The sequence below is a fragment of the Daphnia magna genome, linkage group LG6 (genome assembly GCF_020631705.1).
Source record: "Daphnia magna isolate NIES linkage group LG6, ASM2063170v1.1, whole genome shotgun sequence".
Taxonomy (NCBI): Eukaryota; Metazoa; Arthropoda; class Branchiopoda; order Diplostraca; family Daphniidae; genus Daphnia; species Daphnia magna.
Window position 1 is genome coordinate 9924777 of NC_059187.1, and position 17269 is coordinate 9942045.

General features: G+C 44.0%; 7 protein-coding genes across 8 annotated transcripts; 4 read left to right on the top strand and 3 right to left on the bottom strand.

Annotated features, from left to right (window-relative positions):
• The first annotated feature begins 269 nt into the window (after positions 1-269).
• On the top strand, positions 270-1631 carry LOC116925744 (glycine, alanine and asparagine-rich protein). Its single transcript, XM_032932499.2, has 3 exons — positions 270-430; positions 598-674; positions 748-1631. The coding sequence occupies exons 1-3, from the start codon at positions 397-399 to the stop codon at positions 1456-1458; spliced, it is 822 nt and encodes a 273-aa protein (XP_032788390.2). The 5' UTR covers positions 270-396; the 3' UTR covers positions 1459-1631.
• Positions 1632-2359: 728 nt separating this feature from the next.
• On the bottom strand, positions 2360-3687 carry LOC116925745 (glycine, alanine and asparagine-rich protein). The gene is made up of 3 exons (XM_032932500.2): positions 3563-3687; positions 3314-3384; positions 2360-3234 (listed from the first exon to the last, which is right to left on the bottom strand). Exons 1-3 carry the CDS (start codon positions 3594-3596, stop codon positions 2527-2529), a joined length of 813 nt encoding a protein of 270 aa, XP_032788391.2. The 5' UTR covers positions 3597-3687; the 3' UTR covers positions 2360-2526.
• A 708-nt stretch (positions 3688-4395) lies between these two features.
• On the bottom strand, positions 4396-5771 carry LOC116925746 (glycine, alanine and asparagine-rich protein). The gene is made up of 3 exons (XM_032932501.2): positions 5645-5771; positions 5459-5514; positions 4396-5381 (listed from the first exon to the last, which is right to left on the bottom strand). Exons 1-3 carry the CDS (start codon positions 5676-5678, stop codon positions 4674-4676), a joined length of 798 nt encoding a protein of 265 aa, XP_032788392.2. The 5' UTR covers positions 5679-5771; the 3' UTR covers positions 4396-4673.
• A 1080-nt stretch (positions 5772-6851) lies between these two features.
• On the top strand, positions 6852-8124 carry LOC116925743 (glycine, alanine and asparagine-rich protein). Its single transcript, XM_032932498.2, has 3 exons — positions 6852-7022; positions 7141-7232; positions 7293-8124. Exons 1-3 carry the CDS (start codon positions 6989-6991, stop codon positions 8028-8030), a joined length of 864 nt encoding a protein of 287 aa, XP_032788389.2. The 5' UTR covers positions 6852-6988; the 3' UTR covers positions 8031-8124.
• A 292-nt stretch (positions 8125-8416) lies between these two features.
• On the bottom strand, positions 8417-9734 carry LOC116925747 (ubiquitin-conjugating enzyme E2 J1). Its single transcript, XM_032932502.2, has 3 exons — positions 9567-9734; positions 9231-9436; positions 8417-9163 (listed from the first exon to the last, which is right to left on the bottom strand). The coding sequence occupies exons 1-3, from the start codon at positions 9595-9597 to the stop codon at positions 8633-8635; spliced, it is 768 nt and encodes a 255-aa protein (XP_032788393.1). The 5' UTR covers positions 9598-9734; the 3' UTR covers positions 8417-8632.
• A 73-nt stretch (positions 9735-9807) lies between these two features.
• Positions 9808-11925, top strand: LOC116925738 (5-methylcytosine rRNA methyltransferase NSUN4). The gene is made up of 7 exons (XM_032932484.2): positions 9808-10014; positions 10095-10268; positions 10327-10735; positions 10802-10933; positions 11020-11299; positions 11368-11505; positions 11570-11925. The coding sequence occupies exons 1-7, from the start codon at positions 9901-9903 to the stop codon at positions 11712-11714; spliced, it is 1392 nt and encodes a 463-aa protein (XP_032788375.2). The 5' UTR covers positions 9808-9900; the 3' UTR covers positions 11715-11925.
• LOC116925357 (organic cation transporter protein-like) lies at positions 11640-17268 on the top strand. Of its 2 annotated transcripts, none has more exons than XM_045174769.1 (14): positions 11640-11777; positions 12619-12843; positions 12931-12990; positions 13109-13160; positions 13255-13387; positions 13491-13594; positions 13660-13814; positions 13923-14091; positions 14981-15331; positions 15997-16211; positions 16387-16496; positions 16600-16680; positions 16740-16808; positions 16892-17268. In XM_045174769.1, exons 2-14 carry the CDS (start codon positions 12702-12704, stop codon positions 17063-17065), a joined length of 1815 nt encoding a protein of 604 aa, XP_045030704.1. In that variant the 5' UTR covers positions 11640-11777; positions 12619-12701; the 3' UTR covers positions 17066-17268. The 2 variants fall into 2 exon arrangements, with proteins under 2 accessions (XP_045030704.1, XP_045030703.1); XM_045174768.1 differs by lacking the exon at positions 11640-11777 and adding an exon at positions 11959-12113.
• The last annotated feature ends 1 nt before the right edge of the window (position 17269 follows it).

Consider the following 17269-nt stretch of genomic DNA (forward strand, 5'->3'; position numbering starts at 1 on the left):
TTCGACGCAAAACTTTCGCCTTTTCGTTTAAACGGAGACAAAACGGGGAAAAGTAAAATGAAAAGGGAACTTTAGTTGCTGATCGAAAAGGATGACGTTATCGAACGGTTGGTGCGAACAAGACAAAAACAACAAACCCCGATTCGTTTCACAGGGACGAAACTATTATGATTTCATTGGCAATATGCTCTGCGTGAAATGAAACCGAGAAACAATGAGTGAAACGACGGTGGAAGGTGGAGGCATTTATTCTTGACAGTCGGCCATTGTGCGAGGCACGAAACGTCCGATATTTAAGAGCGGAATATTGCGGGAAAAAATTATCAGTCTTCGGTGATCTGCTCGACATCAACTTGCTTCTTCTAGCTCTTAATTTGATTACCAATTTTTAGGAAAATGAAAGTTACTCTTCGTTGTCTCATTCTTTTCGGTAACATTTTGAAAAATTTCAATCTTTAATATCCTACACTTGCTGGAGTATTTGTACAACGTCCGTGGAATGGTTTATCTTTTGAATAAGCTACACAATCTATTGCCTATTTAAGTTGAGCAGCTTAGATAGGACTAGAACCTCAATTTTTACCTCATTCCATAAAGGTGTTGTGGCCGCCCTTCATGCAGCTGTGATTAGTCAAGATGAATCTGATGACGAATCCAAAGGCGAACAGTATCGCGTAAGTCTCTGCATTTCAACAACTTCGTGGCTGTTCATATGGATTCAAAATAAATCAAACGGTGAACTGTTAGGAAAAACGTGGATTCGCCAGCGGTGGAGGTGGATACGGAGGCGGTGGCAGTTCTGGATACGGGGGTGGAGCCGGCGGTGGAGCCGGTGGGTACGGAGTAGGTTATGGTGGTGCTGCAGCTATCGCACAGGAAGCCGCCAACGCAGCCAAAGCAGCCCAGAATGCTCAGGCTGCTGCTGCATCTCAGGCCGCCCAACAAGCACAGGCTACCCTTGCTGCACAAGCCACTCAAGCCGCCCAGCAAGCCCAGGCCGTCGTAGCCGCCAAACAGGCCCAAGCTGCCCAGATCTCCCAGGCCGCACAAGCCGCACAGGCTGCTGCTTTCGCTGAATCCGCACAGGCCGCTCAAGCCGCCCAAGCTGTTCAGGCTGCCGAAGCCACTAAGGTCCAGGCTCTTCAACAAGCTCAGGCTTTGGCCGCTGCTGCTAAAGCTGCCCAGTCTCACGCTGCACAGGCTGTTGCCTCCCTCCAAGCCGCTCAGGCCCAACAAGCTTCCCAAGCACAAATGGCCTACCAGGCTCAAGCAAACGCCCAAGCTTTGGCTTACAAACAACAAGCTTCACTGGCTGATTTAGCAGCTGCCCAGCAAGCGGCCAACAAGGCCTACTCGGCTGCCCAAGCTGCTCAAGCCACAGCTGTTGGTGGTGGTGGATCCTACGGTGGATTTGGTGGAGGATATGGTGGTGGACATGGTGGCTGCCCGGCTTGCTAAACTTCTGTACCCCGAAACAGTCCACTTGATATAACTCACCTTGGATAACCTGCTTACCAAGAATGTTAAATGTTTACGTCTAATGCCTGTTAAGATTGTAGATCAATCTGTTCTCCATAGATTCGGTGTGTTGTCAGAGTTTCAAGGAAATACATTCACTGTGCTCGCTTGAATGAATTATAGTCAAACTCTGTTTTATTTACCACTGATTGGTTGTCCATTAAAAGCAAACCCAACATGATAACACTGTAAATATTTTTCCAGACCGACGATCATAACGTCGATCACACCCAACCATCTATGACGATAGGAAAAGACGACGCAATACTTCTAGGGAAATGTGATCACTAAAGAACAATTGAAAGATAAAGGGAAAATGAAATAAAAATACCTCGACAGTCTCAGTGCTCCACCACGTCGATATTGAGGTGTCGTAGACTTGATTCAAATCTGAAATGTATCGGGTGGTTGTACCATTGATGTGATGTTTCTTGGCAATTTCATAAACTTACTATACGCTGAATCAGGGAGCCTGATACAATTCAGCGGCATTATCTCAATAGCTGTGTTCAGCATGTCGTGGCTAGACGACCGCGAATGTTACGTTGTTACGTAGCAGATAATTCAATTGCTCGTGCAACCAATGCAAATAAAAGTAATGACCAATCGCTACGAATCTGCAGCAGAACTTTGTGGTGGCCTGGAACAGCCAACGTGAACACAAATGCGTTCTTGAGGTGTTTGGCGTGATTATTGCAACGTTTCCCCATCACACTGCCTTACTTTCATGTGTGTGTCAAGCTCGCAAACGTTATCGTCTATCGTTTCATTGGACACTAAGTTTAGTGGGAACGTTTGTTCCATGTTATTGTACCGTATAGTTAAAGCAAAAAGTCCTTCATGAGTTTCAACAGTATAGTAATATTTAAAGCAAATTAACGGAGCTGAATCTACAGTCCAATAGAAATTGCGGAGCATGCAAGAACATGTAAATTGTTAAATATGTGTCAGTAGCAAAACAAAATGTTCGTTTCAATCATTTGCCACGCATCACATCATTTAGAATTTTTAACAACCCGGGCAGCCACCATGTCCTCCGCCATATCCTCCGCCGAATCCACCATAGGATCCACCACCACCGACGGCAGTAGCTTGGGCAGCTTGAGCGGCTGAATAAGCCTTGTTGGCCGCCTGCTGGGCAGCGGCCAAATCCGCCAGTGAAGCTTGTTGTTTGTAAGCCAAAGCTTGGGCGTTCGCCTGAGCCTGGTAGGCCATTTGTGCTTGGGAAGCTTGTTGGGCCTGAGAAGCCTGGAGGGAAGCAACTGCTTGAGCAGCGTGAGACTGGGCAGCTTTGGCAGCAGCGGCAATGGCTTGTGCCTGTTGGAGGGCTTGAACCTTGGTGGCTTCGGCAGCCTGAACAGCTTGGGCGGCTTGAGCGGCCTGTGCTGATTCAGCAAAAGCAGCGGCCTGCGCAGCTTGTGCGGCCTGTGAGATCTGAGCAGCTTGGGCCTGTTTGGCGGCTACGACAGCTTGGGCTTGCTGGGCAGCTTGAGTGGCCTGTGCAGCAAGGGTGGCCTGTGCTTGTTGGGCAGCCTGAGATGCTGCTCCAGCCTGTGCGTTCTGTGCTGCTTTGGCTGCATTGGCGGCTTCCTGTGCGATAGCAGCAGCGCCACCATACCCTACTCCATATCCTCCTGCTCCACCTCCAGCTCCTCCACCGTATCCGCCTCCACCGCCTCCGTAACCACCTCCTCCACTTGCAAATCCTCTCTTATCCTAATAGGTAAGCAAGTTATTTTGATTCACAACGTGATAGTTAATTTTTTTGTAAAGAAATGATGAAAATGAAACTTACGCGGGACTGTTCTTCGGCGTTCGCGGATTTGGTTTCATTGAGAGCCGATGCGTGAACAGCAGCCACGACACCTTTAGGCAACAAAATTAAAATGAACATCTTATAATCACATTATAATGGAGTCGGGCTATTAACTGGGATAGTCTATCAGAATTATTTTTTGCCATAGGGGTTAACTCAATATCGGTAAGAATAAGAAAAAAAAAATTTCTTGCTGATAAATTAAAAAAATGCTTAATATGGGCTTACCAAAAATGAGCACCCAGCAAATACTAATCTTCATATTGGGTTCGAAGTCTGTTTAAATTCAGCACTGTATCAAGTGATCACCGCACAACGACTGATGGTCATCACCGACTCCATTTCAGCTTTAAATAGTCATCGTCTCTCTCGTTACAGCCACTCAAGGTGTCTCGTGTCCGTCAAAACAGCATGGTTATGCACGGTTGCAATTAGAAAAGAATGGCTTTCATTTAGTCGCCCTACTTTTTTTGTCTTACACATTTTTGTGCATCTTTTCATCGATAAGAAAGTGTGATGGTTGTCTTCGGAAATCAAAAGACGCCTTTATCTATGTTTAAGCTGCGTTTTGTAATGAGAAAGTTGTATGTTCATTTCTCGTCATCTTCGAGAGACGGCGGAGAGACGCGTTGATTCACTTCTAAATGAGGGGTAAGTGAATTGAATTGATATGATGAGTGTAGTGGTTCATTTCCCCTGTAAGTGACGCATACATTGAATAGCTTATCAAACTGTACTAGTCTCAATTGAATCTGTAAGTGCCATTTAGGTTTATGCTGGGATTGTGGAACATGACTGTTGTGCCAATTGCTGCGAAACGAATAATTTCTAGGAAAATTGAATGGAATCTCCCGAAATGAACTAGGCCATTTTCAAAGGAGGTAAGATTAATGAAGAAAAGCCTGATTTTATGAGCGCATCTCTACTTGTTTATCCTATTATTGGCAACATCATTGTTTGCATCTTGTACGCGTAAATGAAGTTAAATTGGCCACAGTTTAACGTACTATGCCTCACTGATAAACGGTTATGCTTAAGACAAGTTCAGTAGGAATGCAATGTATGCTTGTGTTCTATGTATTTTCATGAAAAAAGCAATAAAAAACAAAACAAGATAGGATTGAACACAGATTGATCTACAATCTTTCAATTGATAATCGAGAATAAATTCCAAAAATACTATGCCTATAGCACTCCGAAGGCAGAATATTGAACAAACATTGAATCCAACAAAAGCTTAGCCATCAAATCGATTTCAGGGAGCTGACATTCCATGCCAAAAGCCCAGAGTGTGATGACGTCGTTGATGCTAGCTGACCATTTCAGTAATCAGACAATTTTAGCAACCCGGGCATCCACCATGTCCGCCACCATATCCTCCGCCAAATCCACCGTAGGATCCACCACCACCAGCAGCAGTAGCTTGGGCAGCTTGAGCGGCTGAGTAGGCCTTGTTGGCCGCCTGCTGGGCAGCGGCCAAATCAGCCAGTGAAGCTTGTTGTTTATAAGCCAAAGCTTGGGCGTTCGCCTGAGCCTGGTAAGCCATTTGTGCTTGGGAAGCTTGTTGGGCCTGAGAGGCTTGGAGGGAGGCAACTGCCTGTGCAGCGTGAGATTGGGCAGCTTTAGCAGCAGCGGCCAAAGCCTGAGCCTGTTGAAGAGCCTGGACCTTAGTGGCTTCGGCAGCCTGAACAGCTTGGGCGGCTTGAGCAGCCTGTGCGGATTCAGCAAAAGCAGCGGCCTGCGCAGCTTGTGCGGCCTGGGAGATCTGGGCAGCTTGGGCCTGTTTGGCGGCTACGATGGCTTGGGCTTGCTGGGCAGCTTGAGTGGCCTGTGCAGCAAGGGTGGCCTGTGCTTGTTGGGCAGCCTGAGATGCTGCTCCAGCCTGCGCGTTCTGTGCTGCCTTGGCAACATTAGCGGCTTCCTGTGCGATAGCAGCAGCGCCACCATACCCTACTCCATATCCACCAGCTCCTCCACCAGCTCCCCCACCATACCCAGAGCCACCACCTCCGTATCCACCGCCACCACTTGCAAATCCACGTTTATCCTGTCAATGGATGTACACAAGATATTTCACAAACTATAAATGAAAGATGAATGTTCTCGATGTGTGGATCTACTTACACGAGCCTGAATGTCGGTTTCATTGACGGCTGAAGCGTGAAGGGCAGCTACGAAACCTGAAAAGACAATTGACTTGGATTAAGCTTAGGATTGCACGGATTCTAAGTTAATTTTACAGTTCGTGTTTTCTTTTTCGTAATCCAAAACCAGACTTGCTAGACAATCGAGAGAAAAATCATGGCTTACCAAAAATGATAACAAAATGCAAAGCAGTCTTCATTGCTAAGTGAATGCTTGCGGCTGAACTGTAACAAGTAATTACCGAAAAGAGACTGATGGTCAGTGTCGACTCTGTTCCAGCCTTAAATAGTCACTGCACATTTTACGGTCAGCAAAGACCAATAGCTTTCATTTTCTTAGATAATAGTCTGCGTTGCCATTTCCCGTTTGACAGGACACGACAAAAATAATTTGGGGATTCTAATTGAAGCGTAGTAAATCATAACAGAATCGCCTCATTTCGTTTGGGTCATTCCTTGTTTTGCAAACTGAAACGGCACGGCTTTATCCTTGCCTAATTAGCATCAATAATCAGCATAGCTAATGAAACGGTATAAATATGATGAGGAACGTTCCAACGTTGCAAATGGTTTAGCCTTCCCGGTTGCAATTATGGTCAACCTACGCATTCGTTTGTGACTATTGTAGTGATTATGCTCGACAAAGACATTTAAAGTTCTCGCACGGACAACATCGTTACTATAGAATGTTGTTATTGAATCAATAAAAACAACTTGCTGCCCTACAGAAGAAAGAAAGCGCCCGTAAATCCATAAATTTATGTCATTATTCATCGTTTTTGCAAGTTTCAATACAAAATACACTGCCTCAATTGTTTTATTTCCGTTTTGTGTTCTATCTAATCCAATTTCTCTTTTTCCTGTTCCAATTATCAATAGGCGGATATCGAATTTTCTCCAAACTCGAAACTTGGGATGCAGTTGCTAGTTATCTGCCAATCCTCCTGACGGACAATGAATCGGTACCTAGGACAGAGAGCGTTCGATCAATGCTTTTCAACTGACGAAATGACGTTGCACCTGAAAATTGCACGCCCTGTTAACGCTAACACAAAAACTCTCGCAGTTAGCAAGGCCACTTTCACATAATGGACGATCAGTTTCATTCACAGAACCGAGAAACAGCGTTGGAAAAAGAAGTCACCAAGCACAGAATCAAGATCCATGTTAAGACTGTTCTAGTTGAGCATTGTTCAATAGGAATTGAAAAGCACATAGGCCTATAATCTTCCTAGGAACGAAAGACAAGGTTCTTTTCAAAAGAGTTCTCTGATTGGAACGGAACAATACCGTGGTCAAAATGTTTGCTGATCAAGAACTTGACTCTAGTATTAGACAGGTATTACCCAGGCGAATATTTAAGGTGCCTCTGCTCAGAAAGACGATCAACAGTTCCTACCTGAGCGTCACAGCGTGAACAACAGAGTTACACAAAGGGTGATATCGAAGTTGATCATCACAGCTTGCTGGCCAATCCTCTGCTTCTCTTTAGTTCACTGCTTTGAGAAGAATGAAACTCACGCTGTACTCCCTTGTTCTCTGTGGTATTGCAATTTACACATTTCTTATTATTACACCTTTTTCTTGATTGAACCAAGCTAAGAAAGTAGTGAACATGTTGAAGTGCAACGTATAAAATAGACGTTTATGTACATTTGGCAGGTTTGGTGGTAGCATTACAGGCCAGTCTTCTCCCCGAGACGGAGGTAACCGAAGAAAAGAAAACGATCGCAGAATCAGACAAGCAACCAAGAGTAAGAAAACTATATGGACGTTTAGATGGAAAACACTGGTGAATTTGAATATTGTTCTAGGATAAACGTGGATTCGCAAGCGGTGGCGGCGGATATGGAGGTGGTAGTGGAGGCTACGGTGGAGGAGCTGGGGGAGGAGCTGGTGGATATGGAGTAGGTTATGGTGGTGCTGCTGCCATTGCACAGGAGGCCGCTAATGCAGCAAAGGCAGCCCAGAATGCTCAGGCTGCTGCTGCATCCCAGGCCGCCCAACAAGCACAGGCCACCCTTGCTGCACAGGCCACTCAAGCTGCCCAGCAAGCCCAAGCTGTTGTAGCTGCCAAACAGGCCCAAGCTGCTCAGATCTCCCAAGCAGCACAAGCTGCTCAGGCCGCTGCTTTTGCTGAATCCGCACAGGCCGCTCAAGCCGCCCAAGCTGTTCAAGCTGCCGAAGCCACCAAGGTTCAAGCCCTTCAACAGGCACAAGCCATTGCCGCTGCTGCCAAAGCTGCCCAGTCTCACGCTGCACAGGCAGTTGCATCCCTCCAAGCCGCTCAGGCCCAACAAGCTTCCCAAGCTCAAATGGCTTACCAGGCTCAAGCGAACGCCCAAGCTTTGGCTTACAAACAACAAGCTTCACTAGCTGATTTGGCCGCTGCCCAGCAGGCGGCCAACAAGGCTTATTCAGCCGCTCAAGCTGCCCAAGCTACTGCTGTTGGTGGTGGTGGATCCTACGGTGGATTTGGCGGTGGATATGGTGGAGGACATGGTGGTCTGCCCAGGATGTTAAAACTCCCCACTTGTCTAACAAGCTTCTGATTTCTTTTTCCATTTCTTTTAAGATGGCACATTGATTGTGGATGTTTCACGATATAGATTTATGACGATAATCAAATATATAATTAAAAAACCAGAAATTCTTAACAGTGAATTTGTATTAGCTACAATTGGATAAAGAAGGTAGAACCAGTTGCCAACAAGGAACCAAAAGTTGAAACAAATACCCGAACGTCATAATTTTGCTATAGTTATCAAAGATTGTACCAAACTGGATATAATTCATTAACATCTCGCTGATTTAGTCCAAGTGGAATTGACAGATAACACGCGATTTTCTCACATTAACGTTTTTTGATCTAAAAGTCCCAAAGACCTGGTACACAAGTCACATAGTATGTATATAGAGATGTGAACTCAACACCTGCCACAATTTTGTTAGTGTAATTTTGTAACAATTTTTTATCTGCGATAGTAAATGAATACACAAGTCATACACAAGTTTCATTGCCACACCGTTACAGCATTTGTTCCTAGCAGTTTCTCATATACAACTGCCAGGATATGATCCGTACTTTCATCCTCATGTCATGCAAGTTATGAAATTTGGAAAACAATAAAATATTTATCTGTTGGCCTGATTTTCATGCCATCATAGATGAAGCAAATCGGCGGAACAAAAGAATTGCTAAAGCCACAACAATGGCAGCGATTATATAGTTGTATGAAACATCATTATTATTCGTACTGGGTGCTGCTGCTGCTGGTTGTTGCAGTTGCTGCTGCTGAGTGATAGTAGTGGGCTCTTCCGTATGTACAGGTTCTTGTGTGGGGTTTTCATTGCTCGATTCACCCTTCATTGTAACCTGGGCAGCGATCTCCCTGGCTTCTGCTTGAACGGCTTCATTCTCATTTGTCAACTGACTGGGTTCTTGAAGAAGGTTTAAAATCTTTCCACATTCAGGGCACACAAATTCAAGAGACTTTTTGGCAAGCTTTTGTCTTTCCTCTTGTGAATAGTCAAGAGATGCAATGGCCCCCATTCCAGGAGATGGCATGAATCCTATTATTGCTAGTAAAGCTGTACGTATAGACCATGATGGAAGCCAAGATTCAGGGTGGTGACCAGATATACTAAGGCAAATTTTGCGGTTAACCTCAAATCTTCCATTGGGCTGACAAAAAAGAGTAAAAAGGTTAAAACATATTTTTTTCCCCTCTAAAATAAGGATTATTGTATACCGTGAGTAGCATAATGCTTGGAGGTTTCAAAGGGTACTCAGGAGGAAGTGAAATTCTTCCATGATACACTCCACCTTCAAAGTCTGAATCAGCTGGGCCTCTTACTGAGAAATGCCATTCAAACAAGTTATCTTCAACTGGCTGAGCAAAGTATTCTGCAGTAGGCTGAGAAAGCTCTTGAGCTTCACGCATAAGCCTTTTTACAGCTATAAAAAAGTACATCAGTAAATTTAAAAAGTCATAATAATAAAGGACAAAAAAACACAAATCAAAACAGTTTAACAGATGATGTAACACAACACCCATCGAGGAGTAGCATAGCAACCAAGTTATTACCGGGACTTTTCATGTTGTATTTATTTTCCATTGTACTAAGTGCACTTTTGCAAAATGCAGCCACAAAAATGGATACTTTGAAACTGATTGCTCCAACCTTGATATCGGACTGAGTTACGCTTAATAATTCGCTAGTCTATGACGTATCGAAACGCCAATTGTCAATGGCCAAGTGTACCAGTAATGTTATTTTTACTGTCGGGTTTTTCTATACACAGATGGCGTTGGGCGTACAATCGTCTGCTTTAAAATTTCTTATATCCGGTACAGTGTACACGTGCTTGAAGGACACAGCAAAATTATACTATTATAAAACTTAAAATAGTTATACGAAATGTTCGCACGCCAGTCGTGTTGTATTACAAAGCTACAGAAGATATGTCAAGTTGGTGTTAACTTCCCGCAAGGAATTATCATCAAGCGGCAAAAATTTGACAAAAGAGAAGCTGTAAGAATGACGATAAACAATAGTTTTTACGGTTAGTTCTTTAACCCTGGCTTCTATCTGACTAATATGGTTTTGACCAGGGTTTGTGGGTTAAAACAAATACTGATAGGGCCTTGGATCACTTTGATGATTTTTACGGCACTTTTTATGGAAACCTTTGGCAGTCCACCAGACTTGCAATGTTGTCTGCGCCCAAGCACTGTGCTCTTGTCAACTACTATGCTGATTATGAAAAAACCATAAAGAATTTGAAGGTAGAGTTATTGTCTTTTTTTGTGCTTTTTTTGTGAAGAAGTTATTGTTTTGTATTAGGATATGGGGTGCATTGAGATTCAAGAATTTTATGAGGAAAGCCGATCCAAAAAAACAAAAAAGAGACGAACCCTAGCAAATAGACCCACAGACATGATTGAAGAAGACATTGGTGCTGGTGCTGATGATAATGGAAATGTTCAGGTGTTCACAGATGATAGAGTTGTATCACCTGGCCAGGGTAGCTCTGCCTTTTTAAATTTTGTGCCAACTACAAAAATAAAAGGGATGGAAGATTGGTTGGAAGAAGAAGATCAATTCAAATATGTGAAACCAACTCAGGATTTTGTGATTGAAAAGCAAGTGGATGAGCACCTGGATTTCCCCCCTCTGCTTAGAGCTTTTGTTTTTCCGCGTGGAGACATCTCTCGATTTCCTCCTCCAAAACGGAGCAGTCTTGGCACTTCGAGTACGTTTGATATAAATAACTTATTTCGTTTCTTGTACGTATTTTTGTCATACTTTTATCGTTTAGATTATTACTTGATGGACGCTGCCTCCCTCCTTCCTGTGTTGGCATTAAACCTACAACCTACCGAATCCGTCTTAGATTTGTGCGCAGCTCCTGGTGGAAAGTCTCTGGCCATATTACAGACAGTGTATCCTAGTAAGTGATTTAACCTGTTTGCCCTAAAGTAAGATTCATTTCGAATATTGGACTGATTTTTTGCCTTTTTTTCCCCTGCAATTCAGACGTTCTCGTCTGTAACGACATAACAATTTCTCGAGTTGCCCGACTCAAGGATGTCCTAAGACAGTATCTAGGACAAACCCAATCTTGGAAGGACCACCTTGAAATCCGGACTTCGAATGCTATAGATTGGAACGAATTTAAAGCGTTTGACAAAGTTCTTGTGGACGTCCCTTGCACCAACGACAGGCATTCAGTCATGGAAAATGACAACAATTATTTCAAAAAAGATCGCATGAAAGAACGCATCAGCTTGCCTGAAACCCAATCTGCTCTTCTCTGGTAACGCCTTTGCTTAACCGGATGACCGTCATCCTTCCTGGTTCTTATGAGTGTTTGTCCCGTTTCAGCTCCGGAATTCGAGCGTGTAAGCCCGGTGGCACTATCGTCTATTCCACGTGTAGCCTTTCGCCCATTCAGAATGACGGTGTCGTTCATATGGCAATAAAGCAGCTAAAAGAATTTTACAATATCGATACGGTCGTCAAGTAATGCAGCTTGTTTCCTTTAACCGTTTCGCTGAATAATTCCCGCTATTTTTTTACCATTCAGGGATATGTCGATGACTGTCAAACACTTCAAGTTCCTTTGCCGTTTTGCCCCATCATCCTCGCTCCGCTATGGCCAGGTGGCGCTTCCGTCCATTGTCAACAACTTTGGACCCATGTACATTTCCAAGTTGCAGCGAGTCAATTAATCTTCTTTGTCATCTGAGGCCATCTTGATAACATGGCGGCCTGTCGACAGTTTCCCTTTTTAGGTATTTGTTAAAAAACAACAACAAATGATTGAATATTCGAGTTTTGCATGATTGAGCCATTCTTTTCTTAGCGCTAAGATCGTTCTTCACTTTGTACTGTATTTCATTGTAAATGAAACTTCCAGCGGATGTTTTTCACACAAACAAATTTAAGTTTTTCGTTGTTTTTCAGTTTTAATAATAGAGAGACATCGCCTTTCCTCCCAGCGTGGAGGCCAAATGTAAGCCTGAATAGTATTCGGTGATTTTTGGATCCAGCTTCGACCGTGTCAGAACATCATTTGCACCGTCACCGATAGATTCAACGGGGAGTTTGAGGGTGATCCGATTACAAAGGTAGCATATCGTTCAGGACAGACTAGTGTATAATGTTTTGTCCCCACCGTGAAAGTCAAATGTCCTTGTTTGCTTCATTTAAACAAAAATGAAAGAGTCCACCATAAATCACCGAGGCAAAAAAGAAAAGAAAAAATTGCAAGTCGTTGCGTTTTGTCGCCATTCTTCATGGCGGTGGTAGTGTTGGCGTATGAGGTCAAGCAACACCGATGAGATCGCCCCTTTCTAAATATCTCTGAAAACAGTGATGTGCTGCCTTCGGATTAGGGACACGGTTGAACGAGCCTTTTCATACTACGAACTAGAAATTCATATGGCATTGTTGTTGGAACTTTGCACTGCGCACAGGCGTACGCAATATTGTTGTAGAAGGTCGAACTATTCTTTTTAGTTCTGTACGTTTTCAATAGCCAAGTCCGGTTGCAACATTACCATACAATTCAGCTTTGCCATATTTTTTTCCAGTTACAATAAATCTTGCTCTCTTTTGTTTGTCTATTTCAAGGAGGCGATTGATCTTGAACTCGTAGTAGAGGTGTGAGTTTTATATTCCAAGCCATGTCGGATTGGACGGGATAATGCGCCCCAATGTACCTACACCACCAGACGATTATTGCAGCGACCCATCCGAATAGCGATGATCCGCCGAAACGTTTCAGTTCCTTCCAGTTCGATCTTGGCGAAGGGCTTAGCGCAAATTTCGAAGCCAACATGACGGAGCTCTGGGCTGGTAAGTTGGGAACGTACGATTGAATTCTGGAAAAGATATTCGCTGTAATTTCGCCCCTTTTTTTTACGAATGACTCAACACTGACAGGTGAATTTGGAAGGTACCAATGGATTCAGTATTTGCTACACCTTTTACCGGCCTTCACAGGTGTGGTTTTCTATTAGACGTTCGTGGGAGAGATCGCTTTCGAACTACTCCCACTCAAAAGTCTTTTCGAAGAAGAAAAAACAATTACAGAGGCACAAATTTGTCTTATTTTTTAAAGGTGGAGTGCATATGCTGTCGCAAGTAGAAGTCGGAGCCACACCTAGACACAGGTTTCTGTGACCTTCAATTGTTCTTTTTATTTACGTGAAAAAGCCTCCTGATATCAACTATCCTATATTGTCGCACGGATTGTTGTTTTTACAGATGTTTGGCGGTGAACGACACCATTATAGAGTACGTCGGTTCATGCCATTACGTTTCCGCGAACAACCAAACGTTGCCTTGCAGAGCGTGGGAATACGATCGCACCTATTACGAATCGACGATCGTTACTGATGCAAGACCCTTTATTTATCGTTTTTCTCCTCACTTCTTGTCATATCGCATTCTGTCAATCTAAAAAAAAAAATAATGTCTATGCCCATTTTCATTTGTTACAGTGGGATCTGGTGTGTGACCGGAGGTGGATGGCCTCTGTAGCGCAATCGGCTTACATGCTTGGCGCTCTTATTGCCAGCTCGTTACTTGGGCAGATGTCAGACAGGTATAGCAGAAAGCAAAATTGAAGGTACCATAATTAGGTGATATCTTTCACGATTGCACATTTAGGTACGGTCGGTGGAAAGTATTGGTTCCAACCGGAGCCCTTCAAATGGTTTTTGCCATTGGTTGCGGCTTTGTCCAGAATTATTACATCTACGTTGTACTGCGTTTCCTTATAGCAGTCAACGTCAGCGGAGCCTACATGATTGGTTTCGTTCTGAGTAAGAGAATCGTATTAAAACAAGAGGTCCCAGTCACGTTCAATCAGTTAACCCACTTCTCTTTTCATTTTTCTCTTCTTTTAAACACAATTATGTACCCCCAATTAGCTATGGAAATGGCGCCGGACCGATACCGTACGATGATTGGCTTCAGTTTCCAGTTGGTGTTTGCAGTGGGGATAGCAGTGGTGGCCGGCTGGGCTTACGTGGTCCGCCACTGGCCTATTTTGCAAATCATCTTTGGACTGCACAGTGCGCTGATGCTTCTTCATTGGTGGTATGATATAATCTCTCGTAAAATCTACATTTTTCAACGTCAGTTTTTGCGTGTTGGAGTCGCTGATGGTGAAAGGAAGCAAATGAGCGGCATGTATCCGTGCCGAACGATTAACATGGACGTTGAGGTGTAACGAAGAAACAGGGCAAAAGGGTTGCAACGCAACAACAACAAAAAGAAACCCCTTCGCGAAAAGGTGAAAACCACTACGTTACAGTCTAAAGTCGGCCTCAATGTCAAATACGCTTTGAGCGCCATTACCTGAGCCGTCCGTCGTTTCAATTAGAGAAGAATGGCGGCCTCAAGTCGTTTAAAGCAGCAATCACGGTCGGCAAGGTCTCGACCTCGAGGAGTTTGAAGTAACAACTGCAGGAGCCTGCAGAGATTTTGTGTTTATGGCCGACCAAAACAACAACAACGAAAAACGAAGAAAAGACACACGGCTTGTATACCTGAGTTTAAATAGGCACTGGAAAGTTCAGGCTCTGCTTTCTTTTTCCTTCTTTTATTTCGTGTGTCTTTCTCTTTTTTCCTCCCCTCTCTCTCTCTCTCGTACACTCGGGTGGGGGGGCCGTTCGTGAACGTTCAAGGCAATGGTACGACCGGTTTACGGCATTGGACTGTTGAGTTCAATCGCCTACCTTGCTGCAGGCTTTTTTGAAAACGGGCGCCGTTGTTCCATGTAACACGATGACGCAGCTGATGGACGATATGCAATGGCGGTTTTGAACGGCAAAGAGGATCAAGAAAAAGGCCCTCAGCATCGAACTCTTTCCGTCTGCATGCAGTCTTTTCCCAGTGTATCCATTTTATTGTAGATGCATGTACTTGGCCATTGATGACGTCGTATCATTGATATTTTGTGGTTTGCATTTTTTTTTTTTTTCAGGTTTGTTGACGAATCGCCACGTTGGCTATTTTCCCAGGGGCGTTATCAAGAATCAGGCGCCATCATCCGCAAGATGCTTATTCAGAACGGCAAGGCCGACGCCGTCCCGGAGCAAGGCTTTACACTTGATCAACTACGAAAGGCCTTGAGCACTACGTCAGACGTCAAAGAGTCGCTGGAACAGCCGACGGCCATCAGTCAGGTGATGCAGGAAGATGGAAATCAGGTGACGACCATCGTGGCCAGCAATCCGGCCGACAAAAGCGATTCCAGCGAACGCAAATACGGCATCGTCGATCTCTTTAAAACGCCTCGTCTAAGAAGCAGGACATTGAACGTTTCTCTGAATTGGTAAGGGTCTCTTAGTTAATGACACACAATCAATCAATCTCAATAATTGAATGAGCTGAAAGGCAGAGAAAGAGATTTGGATTGTAACGCAGCCTAGAGGTTGATTTCATGGCCAATCTTTTGTAACCGTCAGCTGAAAAGCAGATAGTTAGTGGGCCTGCAATTTGCGCAGCCCTTCAACACGTTTTGTCTGGAATTAAAAAACTATTTCGATCGACTCGGCGCCTATCTGGTGGCCATAAAAAAATTGAGGTGCCCGATGACGAGAGGTCCAGCACAACAAGCCCCTCTTAAACTCGATGGCACGACAAGCAAAGTCTATTGCTCCGTGCAGCAGGGACCCTGATTATCACACACTGCAGGACAGTAGTAAATTTTCTTTTTCAACTTGTTTTTGAAACATTTTTTTGTTCTTTTCGAGATGTCGGTCAAGGCTCGCGAGGGTCACATTTAGAGAATTGAAAGCGCGTGTGGCCAAAAACAACGAACTTGGTTCGTTGCCATGCGATTTATGTTATTATTCTTGAATTCTTCAGTTTGAAAAGTCTATTGCGTGATCTATACTGTTCAGCTCCACCTTGCACTAATTACTAGTTTCTTTTATAATATATTTTTTTAAAGCACCTGTTTCTTAACGAATTGTCCTTGTTGTTGGCTTTTCACAGGTTTGCCAACAGTTTGGTCTATTACGGATTGACGTTGAACTCGGGATCACTGGTAGGCGATCCCCATTTGATGCTTTTTATCTCGGGCATCATCGAAGTACCTGCCTACCTTCTTTCGGCCAAGATCATTGACATACTTGGACGTCGTCCAGTCATCAGCTTTTGCCTTGTGTCCGGCGGGCTGGCCTGTATCTGCACCACGTACTTTCCTCAAAGTATAAATTTGAGTTTTCATTTTTTTTTTTTATTTCAACATTTTCGTCGTTAGTTAATGACACAGTTCTAATAAACCTTGTATCACACATGAAATACGGTACATTTGATGAATATTTTTGATGGTTTGACGTGTAACGGTTTCGTTTCCCCTTTTTTTTTCTTTTTCTTAACCAGGTAGCTTCGCATGGACGACGACCACCACTACGGTGGTCATGCTCGGGAAATCCCTCATATCCATTTCGTTCGCCATCATCTACAATTACACGGCCGAACTCTTCCCAACGGTACCCGCAATTGCCGTCTCCCTCCTACATTTCTCGTGATCATTACGTGGAGATATCAAAATTCGATACGTGTCCCTTGTTTGTTTGTTTTTTTTGTCAACAGGTGGTTCGCAGTTCGGCTGTAGGCATCGGTTCAACATCCGCCCGAGTTTCCGGTACTCTGACTCCGCTCATCTTCCTCTTGGTAATTCCTTGAAAACCTTCTAATCAAGTGTTGTCTTCATTTTTCCGTGTTTATTAAAGGACTCGTTGGATCCGAAATTGCCGTCCGTCTTGTTTGGTATCGTGGCTTTAGCCGCTGGCTTTTTCTCGGTATGCAAAATCGTTTTTAATTCCTTTTCTTTTTGGCAATTTTTTTTATTTTTTACTGACGTTGGCCGTTTTATCGTTTACAGCTTTATCTGCCTGAAACAAGAGACAGCCCGCTGTTGCACACCTTGTCAGAAGGCGAAGAATTCGGTGTGGGAGATACGTGTTTTGCCGCACTATGTCGGAACAAGTCATCATCAGATAACGAACCAGTCATTCAGGCCGGCTCTATCGCTCAACTCGAATCGCAGAAAACGTGAGCTCATTGATGACTGGAGCAACGATGAAGACATATCCCACCTGCCCGAAAATATGGCACCCCAAAAGAGAAGATAACATCCTAGTTCGATAAACGAAACCCTGGTAGTATGCAAGTGTGGTTTCCGTTCCTTCAATGTGTGTTTTTGAAGCCCATAAAAATGGGTCGGTAGCTGTACAGATATACTGTAATTTCGGTACTTTAC

What these genes read in the sequence shown, in the direction of transcription:
- LOC116925746 (XM_032932501.2), bottom strand. Translation starts at nt 5,678, where the DNA reads ATGAAGACTGCTTTGCATTTTGTTATCATTTTTG. An exon ending in GCATTTTGTTATCATTTTTG is followed by an intron (nt 5,515 to 5,644) that starts GTAAGCCATGAT and finishes TTGTCTTTTCAG; the next exon opens with GTTTCGTAGCTGCCCTTCAC. An exon ending in AAACCGACATTCAGGCTCGT is followed by an intron (nt 5,382 to 5,458) that starts GTAAGTAGATCC and finishes ATCCATTGACAG; the next exon opens with GATAAACGTGGATTTGCAAG.
- LOC116925744 (XM_032932499.2), top strand. Translation starts at nt 397, where the DNA reads ATGAAAGTTACTCTTCGTTGTCTCATTCTTTTCG. An exon ending in TCGTTGTCTCATTCTTTTCG is followed by an intron (nt 431 to 597) that starts GTAACATTTTGA and finishes CATTCCATAAAG; the next exon opens with GTGTTGTGGCCGCCCTTCAT. An exon ending in CCAAAGGCGAACAGTATCGC is followed by an intron (nt 675 to 747) that starts GTAAGTCTCTGC and finishes GTGAACTGTTAG; the next exon opens with GAAAAACGTGGATTCGCCAG.
- LOC116925743 (XM_032932498.2), top strand. Translation starts at nt 6,989, where the DNA reads ATGAAACTCACGCTGTACTCCCTTGTTCTCTGTG. An exon ending in GTACTCCCTTGTTCTCTGTG is followed by an intron (nt 7,023 to 7,140) that starts GTATTGCAATTT and finishes TACATTTGGCAG; the next exon opens with GTTTGGTGGTAGCATTACAG. An exon ending in AATCAGACAAGCAACCAAGA is followed by an intron (nt 7,233 to 7,292) that starts GTAAGAAAACTA and finishes ATATTGTTCTAG; the next exon opens with GATAAACGTGGATTCGCAAG.
- LOC116925738 (XM_032932484.2), top strand. Translation starts at nt 9,901, where the DNA reads ATGTTCGCACGCCAGTCGTGTTGTATTACAAAGCTACAGAAGATATGT. An exon ending in AATTTGACAAAAGAGAAGCT is followed by an intron (nt 10,015 to 10,094) that starts GTAAGAATGACG and finishes GGTTTTGACCAG; the next exon opens with GGTTTGTGGGTTAAAACAAA. An exon ending in AAACCATAAAGAATTTGAAG is followed by an intron (nt 10,269 to 10,326) that starts GTAGAGTTATTG and finishes GTTTTGTATTAG; the next exon opens with GATATGGGGTGCATTGAGAT.
- LOC116925745 (XM_032932500.2), bottom strand. Translation starts at nt 3,596, where the DNA reads ATGAAGATTAGTATTTGCTGGGTGCTCATTTTTG. An exon ending in TTGCTGGGTGCTCATTTTTG is followed by an intron (nt 3,385 to 3,562) that starts GTAAGCCCATAT and finishes TGTTGCCTAAAG; the next exon opens with GTGTCGTGGCTGCTGTTCAC. An exon ending in ACGCCGAAGAACAGTCCCGC is followed by an intron (nt 3,235 to 3,313) that starts GTAAGTTTCATT and finishes CTTACCTATTAG; the next exon opens with GATAAGAGAGGATTTGCAAG.
- LOC116925747 (XM_032932502.2), bottom strand. Translation starts at nt 9,597, where the DNA reads ATGGAAAATAAATACAACATGAAAAGTCCCG. An exon ending in ATACAACATGAAAAGTCCCG is followed by an intron (nt 9,437 to 9,566) that starts GTAATAACTTGG and finishes ACTTTTTTATAG; the next exon opens with CTGTAAAAAGGCTTATGCGT. An exon ending in CAAGCATTATGCTACTCACG is followed by an intron (nt 9,164 to 9,230) that starts GTATACAATAAT and finishes CTTTTTTGTCAG; the next exon opens with CCCAATGGAAGATTTGAGGT.
- LOC116925357 (XM_045174769.1), top strand. Translation starts at nt 12,702, where the DNA reads ATGTACCTACACCACCAGACGATTATTGCAGCGACCCATCCGAATAGC. An exon ending in CATGATTGGTTTCGTTCTGA is followed by an intron (nt 13,815 to 13,922) that starts GTAAGAGAATCG and finishes ACCCCCAATTAG; the next exon opens with CTATGGAAATGGCGCCGGAC. An exon ending in TTGAACGTTTCTCTGAATTG is followed by an intron (nt 15,332 to 15,996) that starts GTAAGGGTCTCT and finishes GGCTTTTCACAG; the next exon opens with GTTTGCCAACAGTTTGGTCT.